The sequence below is a fragment of the Mandrillus leucophaeus genome, unplaced genomic scaffold (assembly GCF_000951045.1).
Source record: "Mandrillus leucophaeus isolate KB7577 unplaced genomic scaffold, Mleu.le_1.0 Scaffold128, whole genome shotgun sequence".
NCBI lineage: Eukaryota > Metazoa > Chordata > Mammalia > Primates > Cercopithecidae > Mandrillus > Mandrillus leucophaeus.
Window position 1 is genome coordinate 98,600 of NW_012101209.1, and position 16,655 is coordinate 115,254.

Below are 16,655 nucleotides of genomic sequence, written 5' to 3' on the forward strand. Positions count from 1 at the left end.
GGGAGGCCGAGGCGGGCGGATCACAAGGTCAGGAGATCGAGACCATGGTGAAACCCCGTCTCTACTAAAAATACAAAAATTAGCTGGGCGTGGTGGTGCATGTCCATAATCCCAGCTACTTGGGAGGCTGAGGTAGCGCAGCTTGCAGTGAGCCGAGATTGCGCCACTGCACTCCAGCCTGGGCGACAGAGCGAGACTCCGTCTCAAAAAAAAAAAAAAAAAAAAAAAAAGAAACAGGCCAGGCGCAGCGGCTCATGCCTGTAATCCCAGCACTTTGGGAGGCTGAGGCAGACAGATCACTTGAGGCCAGGAGATCAAGACCAGCCTGGCCACCATGGCGAAACCCCGTCTCTACTAAAAATACAAAAATTAGCTGGGCGTGGTGGTGCATGTCCATAATCCCAGCTACTTGGGAGGCTGAGGTACAAGAATTGCTTGAACCTGGGAGATGGAGGTTGCAGTGAGCCGAGATGGCGCCACTGCACTCCAGCCTGGGCAATACAGCGGGACCCTGTCCCTGCTACAAAAAAAGTGAAACAGATGGCACAAACTCTGGATTTAAAAAAGTGCTTGTAAAAGACTGCAACATGACTGTGGTTGAAAAATAAACACATAGGTCTTTGAAAGTATTGCCCTACAGACACATTCATGTTAAACTGCTTCAGTATCACTGAACCATCACTCTGCACTCCCACCTGCACGGTTATAAGGAGGAGGAAAGCACAGTGATACTCCTTGATGTCTGAAAGCAAGTTTTTAAGGATGTGGAAAGAACAAACTAAAAACATAAAACACCCAATCCTCAGAACTACCACCCCTGACTTTCATGTGTTTGGGAGGAAGTGAATTAATAAATGTTTTGTGGGTAGAAAGCAAAAATATCATCATAGAATTCAGCAAAATAATAAAGGCCCAACTGTGTGACCCCTTCACTTTATAAGAACATTTTAAGGCCAACTTTAGAGAAAATGGTAATATAAATTAATTTTAGCAAGTATAAATTACAATGACCATCTAGATATTCAAACACCAAAACAGAACAAAATTTACATAAGTAAAAACTCTTCTAAAGTAAACCAATGTACAGTATCAGAACTCAAAATTAATTAGAAGGTTCACTGTATGTTTTAATCAGGCTCAGACTGAAATAAAAGTAGTCAATTGAAACCCCAACCTGGAAAGCCATCCCTGCTATGGCTGTGATTTCATCATTTCGGCATCCTGAAACATTCACTTAGAGCAACCGTCCATGTAAACAGTTCGACATCGGTCCCCTGCTGTGGATCTGTGGCTGATAACAGCCTGGGAGCAGCAGACAGACAGGGGACACTTAAACCTCAGAAAGCAATAGCAGCTTCTGACGCCCTGCTCAAGGCTTCCCATCTGGTGGCTCAGTGAGGCTTTGGGAGGTGGAAGTGGTAAAAGTGGAAAGCCATGAAGACATAGCTGTCTTTGCACTGGAAAAAGCTCCTCCAACTGACTGGCCTGGATGGAGAGGAGAAGAACAAAAGGAAAAATGTCTTAACTTTTGTTACAAGACAGTGAAAGACCAACATAATTAATACATTTTTAATTAAAAAAATTTTTTAAATGTTTTTTGAGACAGCGTCTTGCTCTGTCGCCCAGGCTGGAGTGCAGCGGAGCGGTCACAGCTCCCTGCGGCCTTGACATCCTGGGCTCAAGTGATCCTCCCACCTCAGCTTACCAAGTAGCTGGGACCACAGGCATGTGTGACCACACCTGGGTAATTTTTTGGTTTTTTGTAGAGACAAGGTCTCATGTTGCCCAGGCTGGTCTTAAAACACTTGGCTCAAGTGATCCTCCTGCCTCAGCCTCCCAAAGTGTTGGGATCAGAGGGTGAGCCACTGTGCCCAGCCAATAAATGTTAATTCACTAGAACTACACCAATATGTTAATAGTAGCCAAAATATCATTTACGTTTTTAATTTCAAAACAATCCCTTTCCATGGGAGTCTTGAGGAAAAATAGATGATTTTTTAGCATAGGAGCCTACTTGCCTAAGCATTCTGAAAGTATACTGTTTCTTTAATACCCTCAGTGCTAGCAACACTGGCTATGTATCAGAATTATTAGAGAGCTTAAAAAGTCAAACTGCTTTGTGTATCTTAAATACCAACTTGATAATCAATAACCACCTAAACAGGGAAGAGTGGTTAGGTTGTTTTAGGGAAATGCGCTTTTGTCATCTAAAATGAAGTTACATTAAACAAAGATGTATAGAGCTCTATCTGCCCCAGGTCTATGGTGTTTTATAGAACATTATCTCAAAAGTTGATGTTAGGCCAGGCATGGTGGCTCACACCTGTAATCCCAGCACTTTGGGAAGCCGAGTCGGGCGGTTAGCTTGATGACAGGAATTCGAGACAGACTGGGAAACATGGCGAAACCCTCTCTCTACAAAAAATAGAAAAATTAGCCAGGCATGATGGCACATGCCCGTAGTCCCAGCTACTTGGTAGGTTGAGGCAGGAGGATCCCGCTGGGGTTGCAGAGGTTGCAGTGAGCCAAGATCGCACTATATTGCACTTCAGCTTGGACAACAGAGTGAGACCCTGTCTCAGAAAAAAAGGTGATGCTAAGTGAAATTATTTAAGTTGACTAATACATTCCCACTGTTCTTGGAGAGGAAAGTATAGAAGAGATTTGCCTTTAGAATTTAACTATCAGTAGCAGCATCACTAAAAATTAAGTAATAATGTATAATAATGTATCTATAATAATCTATAATATAGCATAGTTTTTCTATTAAAAAATAAAAATTCAAAATAAGTCAAAGGCATATTGTTTGGAAATAAATGTTTGTGTGCTAAATTCCATTCCTTTGCAATAAAACTAACATAGTGGTAGTGCTGTGTGTGCTGTGTTTGTCTTTACAAATGAGTCTGTAGAGTTTTCTGTCTCTCTCTAGGTATTCAGAAAACTGGGGATATAAGAACCCCTACACAAAGATTACCTAGTTCTGGGGCTTTTGAATTGTGTTCAGTAACGGTTAGTCAACCTCTTTCAGAAGCTAGGGAAGTAGTAATGCCCTATTTTTACAACACATTGTATGACAAAGCAGATGGGGCAAAATGTAAATAATTGGTGAATCAGAGATAACTAGGATTTTCTTGCACTGTTGCAATGTTCAAATTTGAAACTACATCAAAATAAAAGTTAAAAATATAGAAAAGGAATGAAAAATTTTAGAACTGATGTGGAACAATAGTCAAAATATTTTAAGCGAAAAAAGCTAGGTGCAGAAGAACATGCTACCATTTGTCTGACTTTGATATTAATACTGGCCTCATCAAATGAGTTGGGGAGTATTACCTTATTTAAAGATTTTGTGTAAAACTAGTATTATTTCTTCCTTAAACATTTGACAGAGTTCAAACTGAAGCCACCTGGGCAGCCTGGTTTAAATTAAAAACCTTATGGCAAGGCTTTTCATTTAAAGTCACAACCAATTTCTTTCTGTTTTTAAGACTCTTGCTCTGTCACCCAGGCTGGAGCGCAGTGGCGCTGTCATGGCTCACTGCAGCCTTGACTTCCTGGGCTCAAACAATCCTCCCACTTCAGCCTTTTGAGTAGCTGGGACTACAGGCACACACCACCATGCCTTCTGACTTTTCAAATTTTTTTTGTAGAGATGGGGTCTCACTATGTTGCCCAGGCTGGTCTTGAAGTCCTGGACTCAAGCAATCCTCCCACCTCAGCCTCCCAAAGTGCTGGGATTACAGGTATGAGCCACTGCATTCAGCCCAATTTCTTTAATAGATAATAGGGCTATTCATGTTTTCTTTTTGCAACTGTTTCGGTAATGCGAATTTTTAAAAGAATTTGTATATTTCATTTATGTTGTTAAATTTGTTAGCATAAAGTTGTTCACAATATTCCCCTATTTTCTGTTCTTTTAATTTCTGTAAGAGCTACACTAATGTCCCTCTTTCATCCCTAATGTTGGTAATTTGTATCTTCTTTCTTTTTATCTTTACCAGTCTGTAAAGATTTTATAAATATTGTTGACCTTTTCGAAAAACCAACTGTTGGCTTCATTTTCTTTATTGTGTAATACTACCTTAGAGGACAGTAGTTCCTAATGCCTACTTTTATTATGAGTCTCTGCCATTTATAAAGAACTGTGGACAGCACAGGGAATGGGGGAAGAAAACTCTGGTGAAGCTTGAATCTTGGTAACAAAACAGTGACTTCATCAGAAAATTCTGTCACTCTCTATTAGATGTAATGGAGTTTGACCTTTTGGAATTTGGAATTTTTCAAATGAATAGGACAAAAATTTTAAAAACTCTTGTATTACTATGTGATAACACACATCTTTACAACTTTATGTTTGTTTTATCAATTACATATTAAAGATAGAAAATGGATGTGTTGTAATTCCAATTTGTTCCTGGCTAAAGGCATGTCTTACCAACAGCTTTTCCTGTTTGCACAACATTCCGGCTAGTTGTGACCATGACATTTCCAATTTTTTTGCCACGTTCACTATTCTGAACAGAACTGGGTAAAAGATAAAAGAAGTGTTAAGTACAATTTTAAAAAAATCTCACACATGCATACAGACACATGTAGACACATACACAATAATCACTCTGTAACCATCCCAAATTAGAATCACTGAGAAAAGAAGCTAAATTATTTGTTATGAATTTATTAACCTTTTAAGCATGTGCATTTTCAGAATACATGAGAAGAACATACAGATGAACCAAAAAGTGGTGAGGACATAAGGATGTATGTATGGCTGGCTACATCTCTCTGACAGCCATGGTTTGCTAAAAGCACTTCACCAAAATAAAAATGGTAAATCCTATTATTAGTTCACACCATCCTCTATGAAGAGCGGTGTTTTCACTTTGAAACATAACACACCGCTGAGCTAAAGAATGTTATGCACATATTTGGTTACTATTTGAAGCATAAGTCTATCAAGTAGAGAAAAACAATCCCCAAATAGCAATGAAACACACGGCATAAATTCAGAATTAAGAATTTTCCCAATATTTTCTTTTAAGTACTTACTGTGAGAATCTTAACTTCATGTCTGATACTGAGTATTGGCCTTGAAATGGATGGCTGTAAAAAAAAAAAGTTTGCGTTTAAACTATCAGTATTTTACCAAGAAGGCTGCAAAAAAGAGTTATCACAAGAAAATATTAGTAAACTTCTCATGGACGACAGCTGGGTGGCAGTGCTGAAATTGGTATCAGGAAACTTGGCTTTGATCACAGCTCTCCACTTACAATGATGACATCCAGAAAAGATTACCTAACCCCTCTGAGCTTTAGTTTCCTCACTTGTAAAACAGGTGTGTTATGTGTTTTGTGTGTGTGTGTGTGTGTAGCCTGTGTTAGTGCTATCCTGACATTCTAATTTATGTGGTCTGTCTTGGGTGGGGCTCAAGCATCAACATTTTTTACAAGCTCCCCAGGACAGTCAAGGTGAGTCACTGGTTTTAGGACATGGTCATAGATCATACCTCGATCCTGGCCGTCTTACAAATGTGTGCTATTGGTTATGCAAATATTTGTGGATGGATCAACAAAATCTCTACTTTCTGTTAGAAAAGCAGCTCAAAAGGCAGGTCTTAAAAAAAACCAGCAATATCGTTATTTTTGTAAGAAAATACATTATTCAGACTTCCCTATTTCCATTATATTAAAAGAAAAAAAAAATATATATATATAAATCAGGCATTCTGCAATTATACAGGCAGTAGGAAAAAAAAATCAAGCAATTTGACCACATAAAATGGAGGGGTCAATATCCAATTCTTATCTCAGGAGTCCCTCTGTCAAGGTGTAACAAAGAAAGTGATCCTAGTAAAATCTATAGCTACTTATAAAATTAATGGTTCTTCAAATGACAACAAACTACTCTTCATGGCCCAAAGTAAGCATATGTAACACTTCTTATTCCTAGATTCCTGAATCACAGGATTGAAATACTGACACATCACTTGATCATTCTCTATGTTCTGGAATGACTATATTTAAGGGATGAAATATGCCTGCTGCTTGTTAAGTTAGAATGCTGCCTTCCCTAATCTTTAAGAGTTAAAGGGTTTCATACTTCTCGAAAGTTATAATTAGTTTGAAATATTTCTAAATGACACCCTCTGATAACAACAGAAGTTTAGCATTTCTTATTTTTTTGAGACAGAGTCTCACTGTTACCCAGGCTGGACTGCAGTGGCGCAATCTCGGCTCACTGCAACCTGCCTCCCAGGTTTAAGCGATTCTCCTGCCTCAGCCTCCTGAGTAGCTGGGAGTATAGGCATGTACCACCATGCCTGGCTAATTTTTTGTATTTTTAGTAGAGACAGGGTTTCACAATGTTGCCCAGGCTGGTCTTGAACTCCCGAGCTCACGTGATCCACCCACCTTGGCCTCCCAAAGTGCTAGAATTACAGGCGTGAGCCACCAGGCGTGAGCCACCAGGCCCGGCTGCATTTGTTATTTTTAATTTGGTAAAAACGTTGAAAATTTGCTATTGAAGAAAACTAACTATTCACCCCAAAATATACCTCTTTGATGTATTTCAAGATGGCTATTCAGAAGGGCTGGAAATGCAAGCATAACTGAAAAGCTGTCTTTTTGGGGGTAGATTTGCATCTGTGGAGAAAATCTGCATTAATGCAGCCTGGTTTGCTCTGAGGCCCTCCAATATCAAGATATAGGAAAGATGAACTGAGTGTCTGGCACCTTTAAAGGTCTGAAAGAAACGTTTACCATCAGTTCTCTCTGAGGGCTGCTAAGTGTGAAGCTGGGTACACAATCCAGTCACCCTGTAGCTCTCCCTCATGCACATTAATAAATCTGCATGCCATTTCTCCTATTAATCTGCCTTTTGTCAGCTGACTTTCCAGTGACCCTTCAGAGGACAAAGGGGAAGTTCTCCTTGGCCTGCACTATCATATCTGCGTGATTTCCCTACCTATATATTTTAGTTAACAAGTCATTCTTTAGCCTTCTTTTCAATCTAAATAGCCTCAATTTCTTCACATGTTCTTCTAAGCACCATTTCATAATCCTTTTAAAACTCATTTCAGCTAAGGCTTTTTTGGACCTGTACTAACATCTATAGAGCTGGTTCAAGTTAAAAGCACCAGATGTAGTGACAGATAAAGATTTGACCAGGCCTCCCAGTGCAGGGCCCAGGGAGGAGACTGGGATGGCTCTGTGTGTTGACTGCTTGGACAGTCAAGGCTGACCTGCCTTCCCAGCACCACCCTGTGAGTGCCATCCTGCTCCTCCACATCTGTTTCCCTTCAGCATGTTGAGAATAGAGACTTTGTAGTCAGTGAGGGAGAACACTTTGAACTCAGCCCTTTCATTTAATACTATTAAAATGGTTTTGCCTTTTAATTTGCTGTTTTTACTATAGTCAAATGGCAATATAGGTTTCTGCTACAGCCAAGTGTGATGATTAAATTCACCAAAATTGGTGCTGAACCTAGTCATTTTTACTTTAAAAGATGGGGTCTCATTATGTTGCCTAGGCTGGCCTTGAAACCTTGGGTTCAAGTAATCCTCCCGCTTCAGTCTCCCAAGTAGCTGGGACTATAGGCACACGCCAATGTGCCCAGCTCCTTGGTTATTTTTCTTGATGCATAATACAAAGCTTAACAGACATGTTACCCAAAACCCTCTGTGTACCACCTTACTCATGCACATACTTCCCCAGGTTGCTATGGCTTCAATATCGGGTGTGTGTGAGTGTGTGTGCAGCAAAGTATCCTTTCTAGCACATCTTAAATCACATTAGAAAAGTTAACTCTAGTCCCAAGATAATATGGTAGTCAGTACAAAGGTGACTTTTGTTCCTCACAGAGAAGTTTAAAATTCAAATGAAAATGGTGTATGCTTGGCTGGGCATGGTGGCTCACGCCTGTAATCCCGACACTTTGGGAGGCCAAGGTAGGTGGATCACGAGGTCAGGAGTTCAAGAACAGCCTGGCCAAGATGGTGAAACCCCGTCTCTACTAAAAATACAAAAATTAGCCGGACCTGGTGGGAGGTGCCTGTAATCCCAGCTACTCGGGAGGCTGAGGCAGAAAAATTGCTTGAACCTGGGTGGCAGATGTTGCAGTGAGCCAAGATCGCACCAGCACTCCAGCCTGGGCAACAGAGTGAGACTCCGTTTAAAAAAAAAAACCAAAAAAAAAGAAAATGGTATATGCTTGTATCATTATGAAAAACCACACCATCTTTTTTATTTTTTTATTTTATTTTATTTTTTTTAAGACAGAGTCTTGCTCTATCGGCCAGGCTGGAGTGCAGTGGCGCGATCTCAGCTCACTGCAAGCTCCACCCGGGTTCACGTCATTCTCCTGCCCCAGCCTCCCAAGTAGCTGGTACGATAGGTGCCTGCCACCACGCGTGGCTAATTTTTTTGTATTTTTAGTAGATACAGGGTTTCACATCGTTAGCCAGGATGGTCTCGATCTCCTGACCTTGTGATCCACCTGCCTCAGCCTCCCAAAGTGCTGGGATTGCAGGTGTGAGCCATCCTCCTGCCTCAGCCTCCCAAAGTGCTGGGATTGCAGGTGTGAGCCACTGCGCCAGGCCTTATCTTTTAATTTGGAAAACAAGTTCCTATATACACTATATCAACTGATCTCCTTCGATGCTCTCTGTTGTATTCACACACAAATGTTATTGTTTCATAATGGCTTTAATCAACGGCCTTTTATGCCTATGTGGGATAAAGCCTTCATCATCAACATTCAGTGTTGCAGCAGGTATTAAGTTTTGTTGAACCTTAGAGTCTGATGTGGAAACCAGGTCTGACCATATATCCAGGAATCCAAATATTAACTTCTTTTTTTTTTTTGAGACAAAGTCTCCCTCTTGTTATCCAGGCTGGAGTGTAATGGCGTGATCTGGGCTCACTGCAACCTCTACCTCCTGGATTCAAGGGATTCTCCTGCCTCAGCCTCCCAAATAGCTGGGATTACAGGCGCCCACTACCATATCCGGCTAATTTTTTTGTATTTTTAGTAGAGATGGGATTTCAGCATGTTGGCCAGGCTGGTCTTGAACTCCCAATCTCAGGTGAACTGCCCACCTCGGCCTCCCAAAGTGCTGGGATTACAGGCATGAGCCCAGCCCCAGATATTAACTTTAATTGGTTTCGCATACGTCATGTTTTAAAATAGCCTCCTAGTTTTACGCATGCAGTAAACCAGTGGTATTTCCTACTAGGATTCTATCTTGTTGAACCATTCTGGTAAAGAACAGCTCCAGGGAAAGAGAGAAGAATCACTGTGTACTGAGCATCACCGAGTGCCAGGGACTTGCTCTCTGAATCACATCGAGAGCCAGGGAAATGTCAGTGCTTCCCATAATGCTCATGCTTTTTGTATAACAATCTGAATATGGAAGCAGTTTCTAAGCTGTTTCTCTATATTTGGGAGCCTTTTTATGACCTACTTAAGGGGATTCTTGAAGATATTCACAATATCAAAGTTAAAATAGATTTTTCTTTGTATTGGGCACTTGTAAACCAACCATTATGTACTACAATCTTCAGAGGATGCGCTTACTTTGGATTTATTTCTGCAAGTGCTGGATGCTTGTTGCTGTTCCACACCCTGTAGTTGTGAGTATTCTTCCATGCTGTAACAAAAGTTGTCCCATAGTCCGATAGTATCTTTTCATTATCTGTCAAGTAAATATTTGAAAGAAGTTGAGCTGGGCTGTAGCCATTCAGGGATGTGAAGACTACAACCAAAAAGGGTAAAGGAACGACTTTATCCCCCTGCCCTCCCATATTTGGGGGAGATAGCCTACCAGATGTCAGGAAACTTGGGTCTAGTTCCAGAAATCCTGTTAAGGAGCTATGTGGCCTTTGGCAAGTCACTTAATCACTCAGAACTTCATTTTCCTAACTGGAAAATAAGAGGGTTGAGCCAGATATTTTCCAAGGTTCCTTACAACTCCAAAATATTTCCATGTTCTCCTTACCATTATGAGGACAGTATTATTAATTAATCAAAAACTGTATGCTTGACAGTGAATAAATATACTGGTTTATATGCATGGCATAGGCAATTGGGATATCTCTCTACTTTTTTATAAATGCCATTTTTCTACAAAAAAAGAGATTAAGAATGAATACACAAAGTGGTTCTTTCAGTCATGATGTTCTCTTCTTTGGACTTTGTCTATTTGGTGTTTCATTCTTGAATTTCCTAGCATTTCACTGTCAAAAACACTTTAAAAAGGCCATGCACGGTGGCTCATGCCTGTAATCCCAGCACTTTGGGAGGTCGAGCAGGGCGGATCACCGGAGGTCAGGAGTTCGAGATCAGCCTGGCTGACATGGCGAAACCCCATCTCTACCAAAAATACAAAAATTAGCCGGGCGCGGTGGTGGGCACCTGTAGTCCCAGCTACTCAGGAGGCTGAGGCAAGAGAATCGCTTGAAACTGGGAGATGGAGGTTGCAGTGAGCCAAGATCACGCCACAAAACTCCAGACACGACAACAAGAGTGAGACGCCAGCTCAAAAAAAAAAAAAAAAAAAAAAAAAAAAAAAGACTTAAAAGAATATACAGAAAACTGATAAAGTTTTCAGCTTTATCAATACCATGGGAAAGTATCCATGTGTGTTTCCTCCACTTGGAAGATCAGAAATGGTTTGGAAAACTGATAAAAATGGCTATTACTTCATATATTAATTGCATGTTGTTTGCTTTGAAGATGAAATACAAAGTGAAAACAACCTTTTGTTGGTAGGAAAGGAAATGAATGAGATACACAGTTCCATACACAGCATAAAGAAGTTGTTCTAAGAACACGTTACTCAAGCAGTTCATTGGGGTGAATTTCCTCATTTGACCTTGTTACTTGTTAAGAATATGGGCCTAAGCCAAACTGTTTGGGATCAGATCCCGCCTAAGCCTCTTATCAGATGGATGAGCAAGCTATTTAACCTCTGTGAGCTTCATTTTCTCTTCTGTAAAAGGTGATGACAAGGTACCTACCTTCAGGATTGCTGTGAGGATGAAATGAATTACTAGAGGTAAAGTGCTCAGAACACTGGTCCCTGCATATATTTAATGTTCAAAAAAAAAAGTGAGCTACTATTATTCAGTGCCTACAGCCTCCTGGGCAAATATTTTTAAAAAAGCAAATTAATTAAGCTACATGACAGTAGGGACTGAAGTTTTCTTTCTAGATTACTGAATGATTTGGGGTTAAAGGATTTAATTTTGGTGTCTCAGCTGCTATACTGGTAGTAGTGGCAAACATTTAAAAATATCCCATTAACTAATGAGGACTTGTTCCTCAGCTATCTTTTACAAATGAAAAACTCTCCTGAAACCTGATTTAAAACTCCTTATACGCACTGTGAACAACTAACCTGGGAGCATGTGGCGGCAGTGGTGGTGGTGGTGGTGGTGGTGGTGGTGTTGATTAAAAAAATCTACTGATACAACAATGTGAATGTATCTAATGCCACTGTGGAGCTGTACATTTAAAAATCGTAAAGATGGTAAATTTTATGCTATGTGTATTTCATCACAATTTAAAAAATAATGGTTAACTGAAACAAAAACACAAGCTCAACATATTTCTAACAACTCTAATGAATATTTGCCAAATGTCCAATGTGAAAATCTCATTGTAGAGCTCCACTTTCACTATTTATATATTTTTTTCCCAAGGGGAATGAGAGAGTTTTAATGCAGGAGTAAGTCCATGCCCCATTTTAACCATTTAATAGGAATAATAATATTTTTTAGAATGGATTATAAATTTGAAGATTTAATCATTTACAACATGGTTTTCAATGATTTCTATTTTTTATATTCTTCTTTCTCCCTTTATACGTCTTAAAAACATGTAGGCAGTATTCATAAACAGCTGCCAAACACAGAATACGACGCAGCCATGTAAAAGTGATGATGTATGTTCATGTTATGTTGATACATGTTTCTATTATAAAGTAATAAAAAGTTTCAGAAAACACGTATAAAGGGATCCATTTTTGTAAAAGGACCACCAAAAGTACCATGAAACCAAAATCCAAAATACATGCATAGGAAAAGATCTGCAAGGCTATAAAGTACTCAAGATGTTAAAAGTGGCTATCTCTGTGTGAGGGAATAACTGGTAATTTTTCTATAAGGAATATGTATTTATTGTGCAATCCGAAACCTCATAAATGTTACAAAATGAAAAATTATAATAAAACAGTAGCTGTGTGCTCTGCGTGGTTTCTTACCTAATTGCAGTGTGGCAGCCAGCAGGGCATGAATGTAGACCGCAAACTGGGCCCGGATCCATTCGTCACCTCCCTCCCAGCCTGTGCCATCTAGGAAGACGTCATCCCGATTCTCAGTCACGTGCCTCACTAGGTAATCTGCGAACCTTAGGTCTGCAGTGGTAGGGTTAAGCAGCTTCCTGAGTTCTGGATCGTGGATCTGGATCAGAGCTTCTTCTACCTAGAGGGTATCCAGGTACAAGTCAGAGTCTGGGCATTCACGCAGACATCCATGCCACACTTTACAGAGTAACTACAGGGAAGGTGGAGCTGGAAATAAAAAATATGAATAATAGCATTCTCAAAAGGTGAGTCTAAGAAAGAGGTCTGTACACTGAAGTTTTCTATTTATAAAATGTTCACTTTCTGTTTTTAGAAAATAACACACATAAATGTGGTATTTTAAACTATAAAATTACTCACATAGATTGCAAATATTTGGGAAAACATAGAAATACGTGTAAAAATCACCTTTATTTCACTAGCAGAAATGAACACATTTAACAAGTGTAATTCCTTAAATACTTTTTCTTTTGAGTGCAGATATTTTAGAATATTCTTGTTTTTTTTTTTTTTTTTTTGAGGCGGAGCCTTGCTCTGTTGCCCAGGCTGGAGTGCAGTGGTGCAATCTCGGCTCACTGCAAGCTCCACCTCCCGGGTTCATGCCGTTCTCCTACCTCAGCCTCCTGAGTAGCTGGGACTACAGGCGCCCGCCACTGTGCCAGGCTAATTTTTTGTATTTTTAGTAGAGATGGGGTTTCACCGTGTTAGCCAGGATGGTCTCAACCTCCTGACCTTGTGATCCACCCGCCTTGGCCTCCCAAAGTGCTGGGATTACAGGCGTGAGCCACCATGCCCAGCCAGATACTTTAGAGTATCTTATTATGTAGTATTTGGCATACTAAAAAATACATGTAACTTACAGGTTAGTTTTGAAGTATAATAATAAAGAAATTCCTATGAACCCAACAACCAACTACAGAACTAGAATGTAACCAATAATGTTGAAGCAGCTCCATGGTTCTCCCATCCATATCCTCCTGTCTTGGAAAATGTATATACTCTTTCTTCTTCAAATTTGGGATTATAATAAATACATCTTTGAATCCTGAACTTTCATTATATTATAACCATTCACCCAAGAAACATGTTTTCATACGTTCTGTCAGAAACTACAAAAACCTTAGTGTGGCTGAATTTTTTTTTTTTTTTTTTTTTGAGACGGAGTTTCACTCTGTCGCCTAAGCTGGAGTGCAGTGGCACAATCTTGGCTCTCTGCAACCTCTGCTGCCCGGGTTCAAGTGATTCTCCTGCCTCAGCCTCCCGAGTAGCTGCAGCTGGGATTATAGGCGCCTGCCACCATGCCCAGCTAATTTTTGTATTTTTAGTAGAGACGGAGTTTCACCATGTTGGCCAGGCTGGTCTTAAACTCCTGACCTCATGATCCATCCACCTCAGCCTCCCAAAGTGCTGGGATTATAGACTTGAGCCACTGCACCTGGCCATTTATTTATTTATTTATTTATTTAGAGACAGGGTCTCACTCTGTTACCTAGGCTGGAGTGCAGTGGTGCGATCTTGGCTCACTGCAACCTCCACCTTCAAGGTTCAAACGATTCTCCTGCCTCAGCCTCCCGAGTAGCTGGGGCTACAGGCACACACCACCATGTCTGTCTGGCTAATTTTTTTTGTATTTTTAGTAGACACAGGGTTTCACCATGTTGGCCAGGGTGGTCTTGAACTCCTGACCGCAGGTGATCCACCCACCTCGGCCTCCCAAAGTGCTGGGATTACACGTGTGAGCCACTGCGCCGAGCCTTATGAAATTTTTCAAAAATTATTTCAGGCTGGGCGTGGTGGCTTACGCCTGTAATCCCAGCACTTAGGGAGGCTGAGGTGGGTGGATCACCTGAGGTCAGGAGTTCAAGACCAACCTGGCCAACATGGTGAAACCCAATCTCTACTAAAAATAGAAAAAATTAGCAAAGCATGGTGGCGGGCACCTGTAATCCAACCTACTTGGGAGGCTGAGGTGGAAGAATTGCTTGAACCCAGGAGGCGGAGGTTGCATGGAGCTGAGATCGCGCCATTGCACTCCAGCCTGGGCAACAAGAACAAAACTGCCTCAAAAAAACAAAGAGGAAAAAAAAAGATTATTTTAGTTGTAAAATAAATGATTTAAATTTCTTATATATTGATGTCAAATATTTATTCCTAGCTTCCTTCTTGGTATCAAGAGCATTCTAAACAGGCTAGAAGGACTGAAATTACTTAAACAACACACACATGTTAAAAATCGTGAGGTAGTGGTAGGCCCAGTTGCCCAGGTTGGAATCCTGGTTTACCCGTTTACTGGCTGTTTGATATTGTACAAATCACTTCATCTCTCTGTTCCTTAGCCTCTGCAGGTATAAAATGTGGATAGTACAGTTCTATTGACTGTTTTTACGAGAATTAGACCAGTTAATACACATAAAATACTTAGAATACATGGCATGCAGTATGCAGTTACTATCATTACTAGTGTTGTTACTATATATTCATAATTGTTAAGAAAGGAAAACTGGGATGAGCAGGGCCAAATACACACACTCACACATAAACGTACTTCCACAATGGCATCACTGAGGTGTTTCTGTTGTCGAAAAAGGATGTTAGTAGCTCCAGCAACAAACCCCCGAACGGTGACATCAGAGAGAAGATGATGCTGCTGCAATGCCATGTAAGGCAAACACAGATATCCCTATGAATTAGAAGAGTAATAGAAAATATCAGAAAAGTAAAAGGTTACCCTTCTCTTTAAACTTAGAGGGCTAACAGTAGGAAAAGAAACTTCCATTCTTTCTTGCCCTGTCTGTAAGTCAGCTAATCTTTGACTCAATAAAATAATACTCCAGGGGAACTTCAAGTCTTGACTACAGTAAGTCCAGTTAATGATTAGCTAATTGTCTCCATGAATGGTCAAATCTTGGCAAGGTGGTTTAATATGAAGGTTGTCTTTCTTGATCACTTTGTTCTCATTCAATTTAAAAGCCTCTACAGTAACTAATGAATTGAACCTTTTCATTTAGGAAATGAAGCATTAAGGCTGTTAATAAGTACGTTTCTTAGTAGAAGGCTGTTAAAAATTTAAAATACATGCATCTGCCAATAACCACCAAAGCACTATTAGGAGAACAGCAAAGTACTGCATAGCATTTGTTATACTGTACTATGTTACAAATCATGCAAAAAGATTTCAAGGTATTTGCTACTAAATATTTAAAGCAAAAATGACACTGGCAGTATTTGTGTATTTAATTAATTTCCATTTGAATTTTATTTGAAAACAGCACTGCTCCAAAAATTGCAGTGGAATTGCTAAACTGCAGCAGGCATCTAAGTCTACAAAAAATCCAGCGTACTTCCTGAGAGTGCAGGTGTTAACACTGGAATGCTTCACTGAAGGAAGATACGCAATTTCTGCTGGAAGATTCTAAATCAGAATAGGTTTTCAACAAGTGGCATGACTTGTACATACAGCCAGGAACACAGACTCACTGAGCCCCTGAACTTGTTTTCAGCCTCAAGTTCTGTAAGTTTTTTTTACATCTCATCACTTTTTAAAACACAGAATTATGTCATCTGGACAATGTTGTGTTTACATCATGAGACAAATCTCTCTGAAGACAGGGGATAGCCCCTTTGCAACTTGATATTCTTTATGGCAACTAGGAGAGCGCTTTGTGTGTAACTTCACAGGTGGTTGTTAAATACTTAATATGAAAGGGAAGACTTCCAAAAGTTGGAATATACGTCTAGTAATTTGGTTATATTCTTACTCTTGAAAATGTCTTTTGTTGCTTGATCAGACCCTAACTAACAGAAGCAGCGAAAATAAATCCATGCCTTTGCATTAGAGATGCTCAGTATAGAGGTTCTCAACCCAGGGCCCTCATTCAGAATCAGTATTATATTTCATAATAATAACAAAACTAAAAAGTGTGTTTTAAAAAAATAAGGTTGAAGCTTTTAAAAAATGTTTAAAAATCCTTTAAAAATTTCTAAATATATATGCCTTTTGGCCCAGCATTCTGCTTGTAATTTATTCTACAGTATCCTACAAATACTATATCATGTGTGATATTATATTTATGAAAATAAATGCAATATCAAAAAACTCAAATCCAAACTGTTCATGAATAGGGGACTAATAAATGTTAATCCATACAATGAACCTACAGCCATTAAAGCGATGATGTTCGTCTCCAAAGAATATTATGGGCTGGACGTGGTGGCTCATGCCTGTAATCCCAGCACTTTGGGAGGCTGAGGCAGGCAGATCACTTGAGGTCAGGAGTTCGAGACCAGCCTGGCCAA

At 39.9% G+C, this 16,655-nt stretch overlaps 1 protein-coding gene across 1 annotated transcript in view; it reads right to left on the bottom strand.

Annotated features, from left to right (window-relative positions):
* Nucleotides 1-1,106: 1,106 nt before the first annotated feature.
* AVL9 (AVL9 homolog (S. cerevisiase)) overlaps nt 1,107-16,655 on the bottom strand; it is a 54,183-nt gene continuing 38,634 nt past the window's right edge. The window contains exons 12-17 of the mRNA XM_011972284.1: nt 14,905-15,039; nt 12,258-12,477; nt 9,572-9,689; nt 5,047-5,100; nt 4,436-4,524; nt 1,107-1,485 (exon numbers count right to left, since the gene is read on the bottom strand). Coding sequence (XP_011827674.1) covers nt 1,370-1,485; nt 4,436-4,524; nt 5,047-5,100; nt 9,572-9,689; nt 12,258-12,477; nt 14,905-15,039 — 732 coding nt within the window. The 3' untranslated portion in view covers nt 1,107-1,369. The remainder of the gene's footprint in view (nt 1,486-4,435; nt 4,525-5,046; nt 5,101-9,571; nt 9,690-12,257; nt 12,478-14,904; nt 15,040-16,655) is intronic.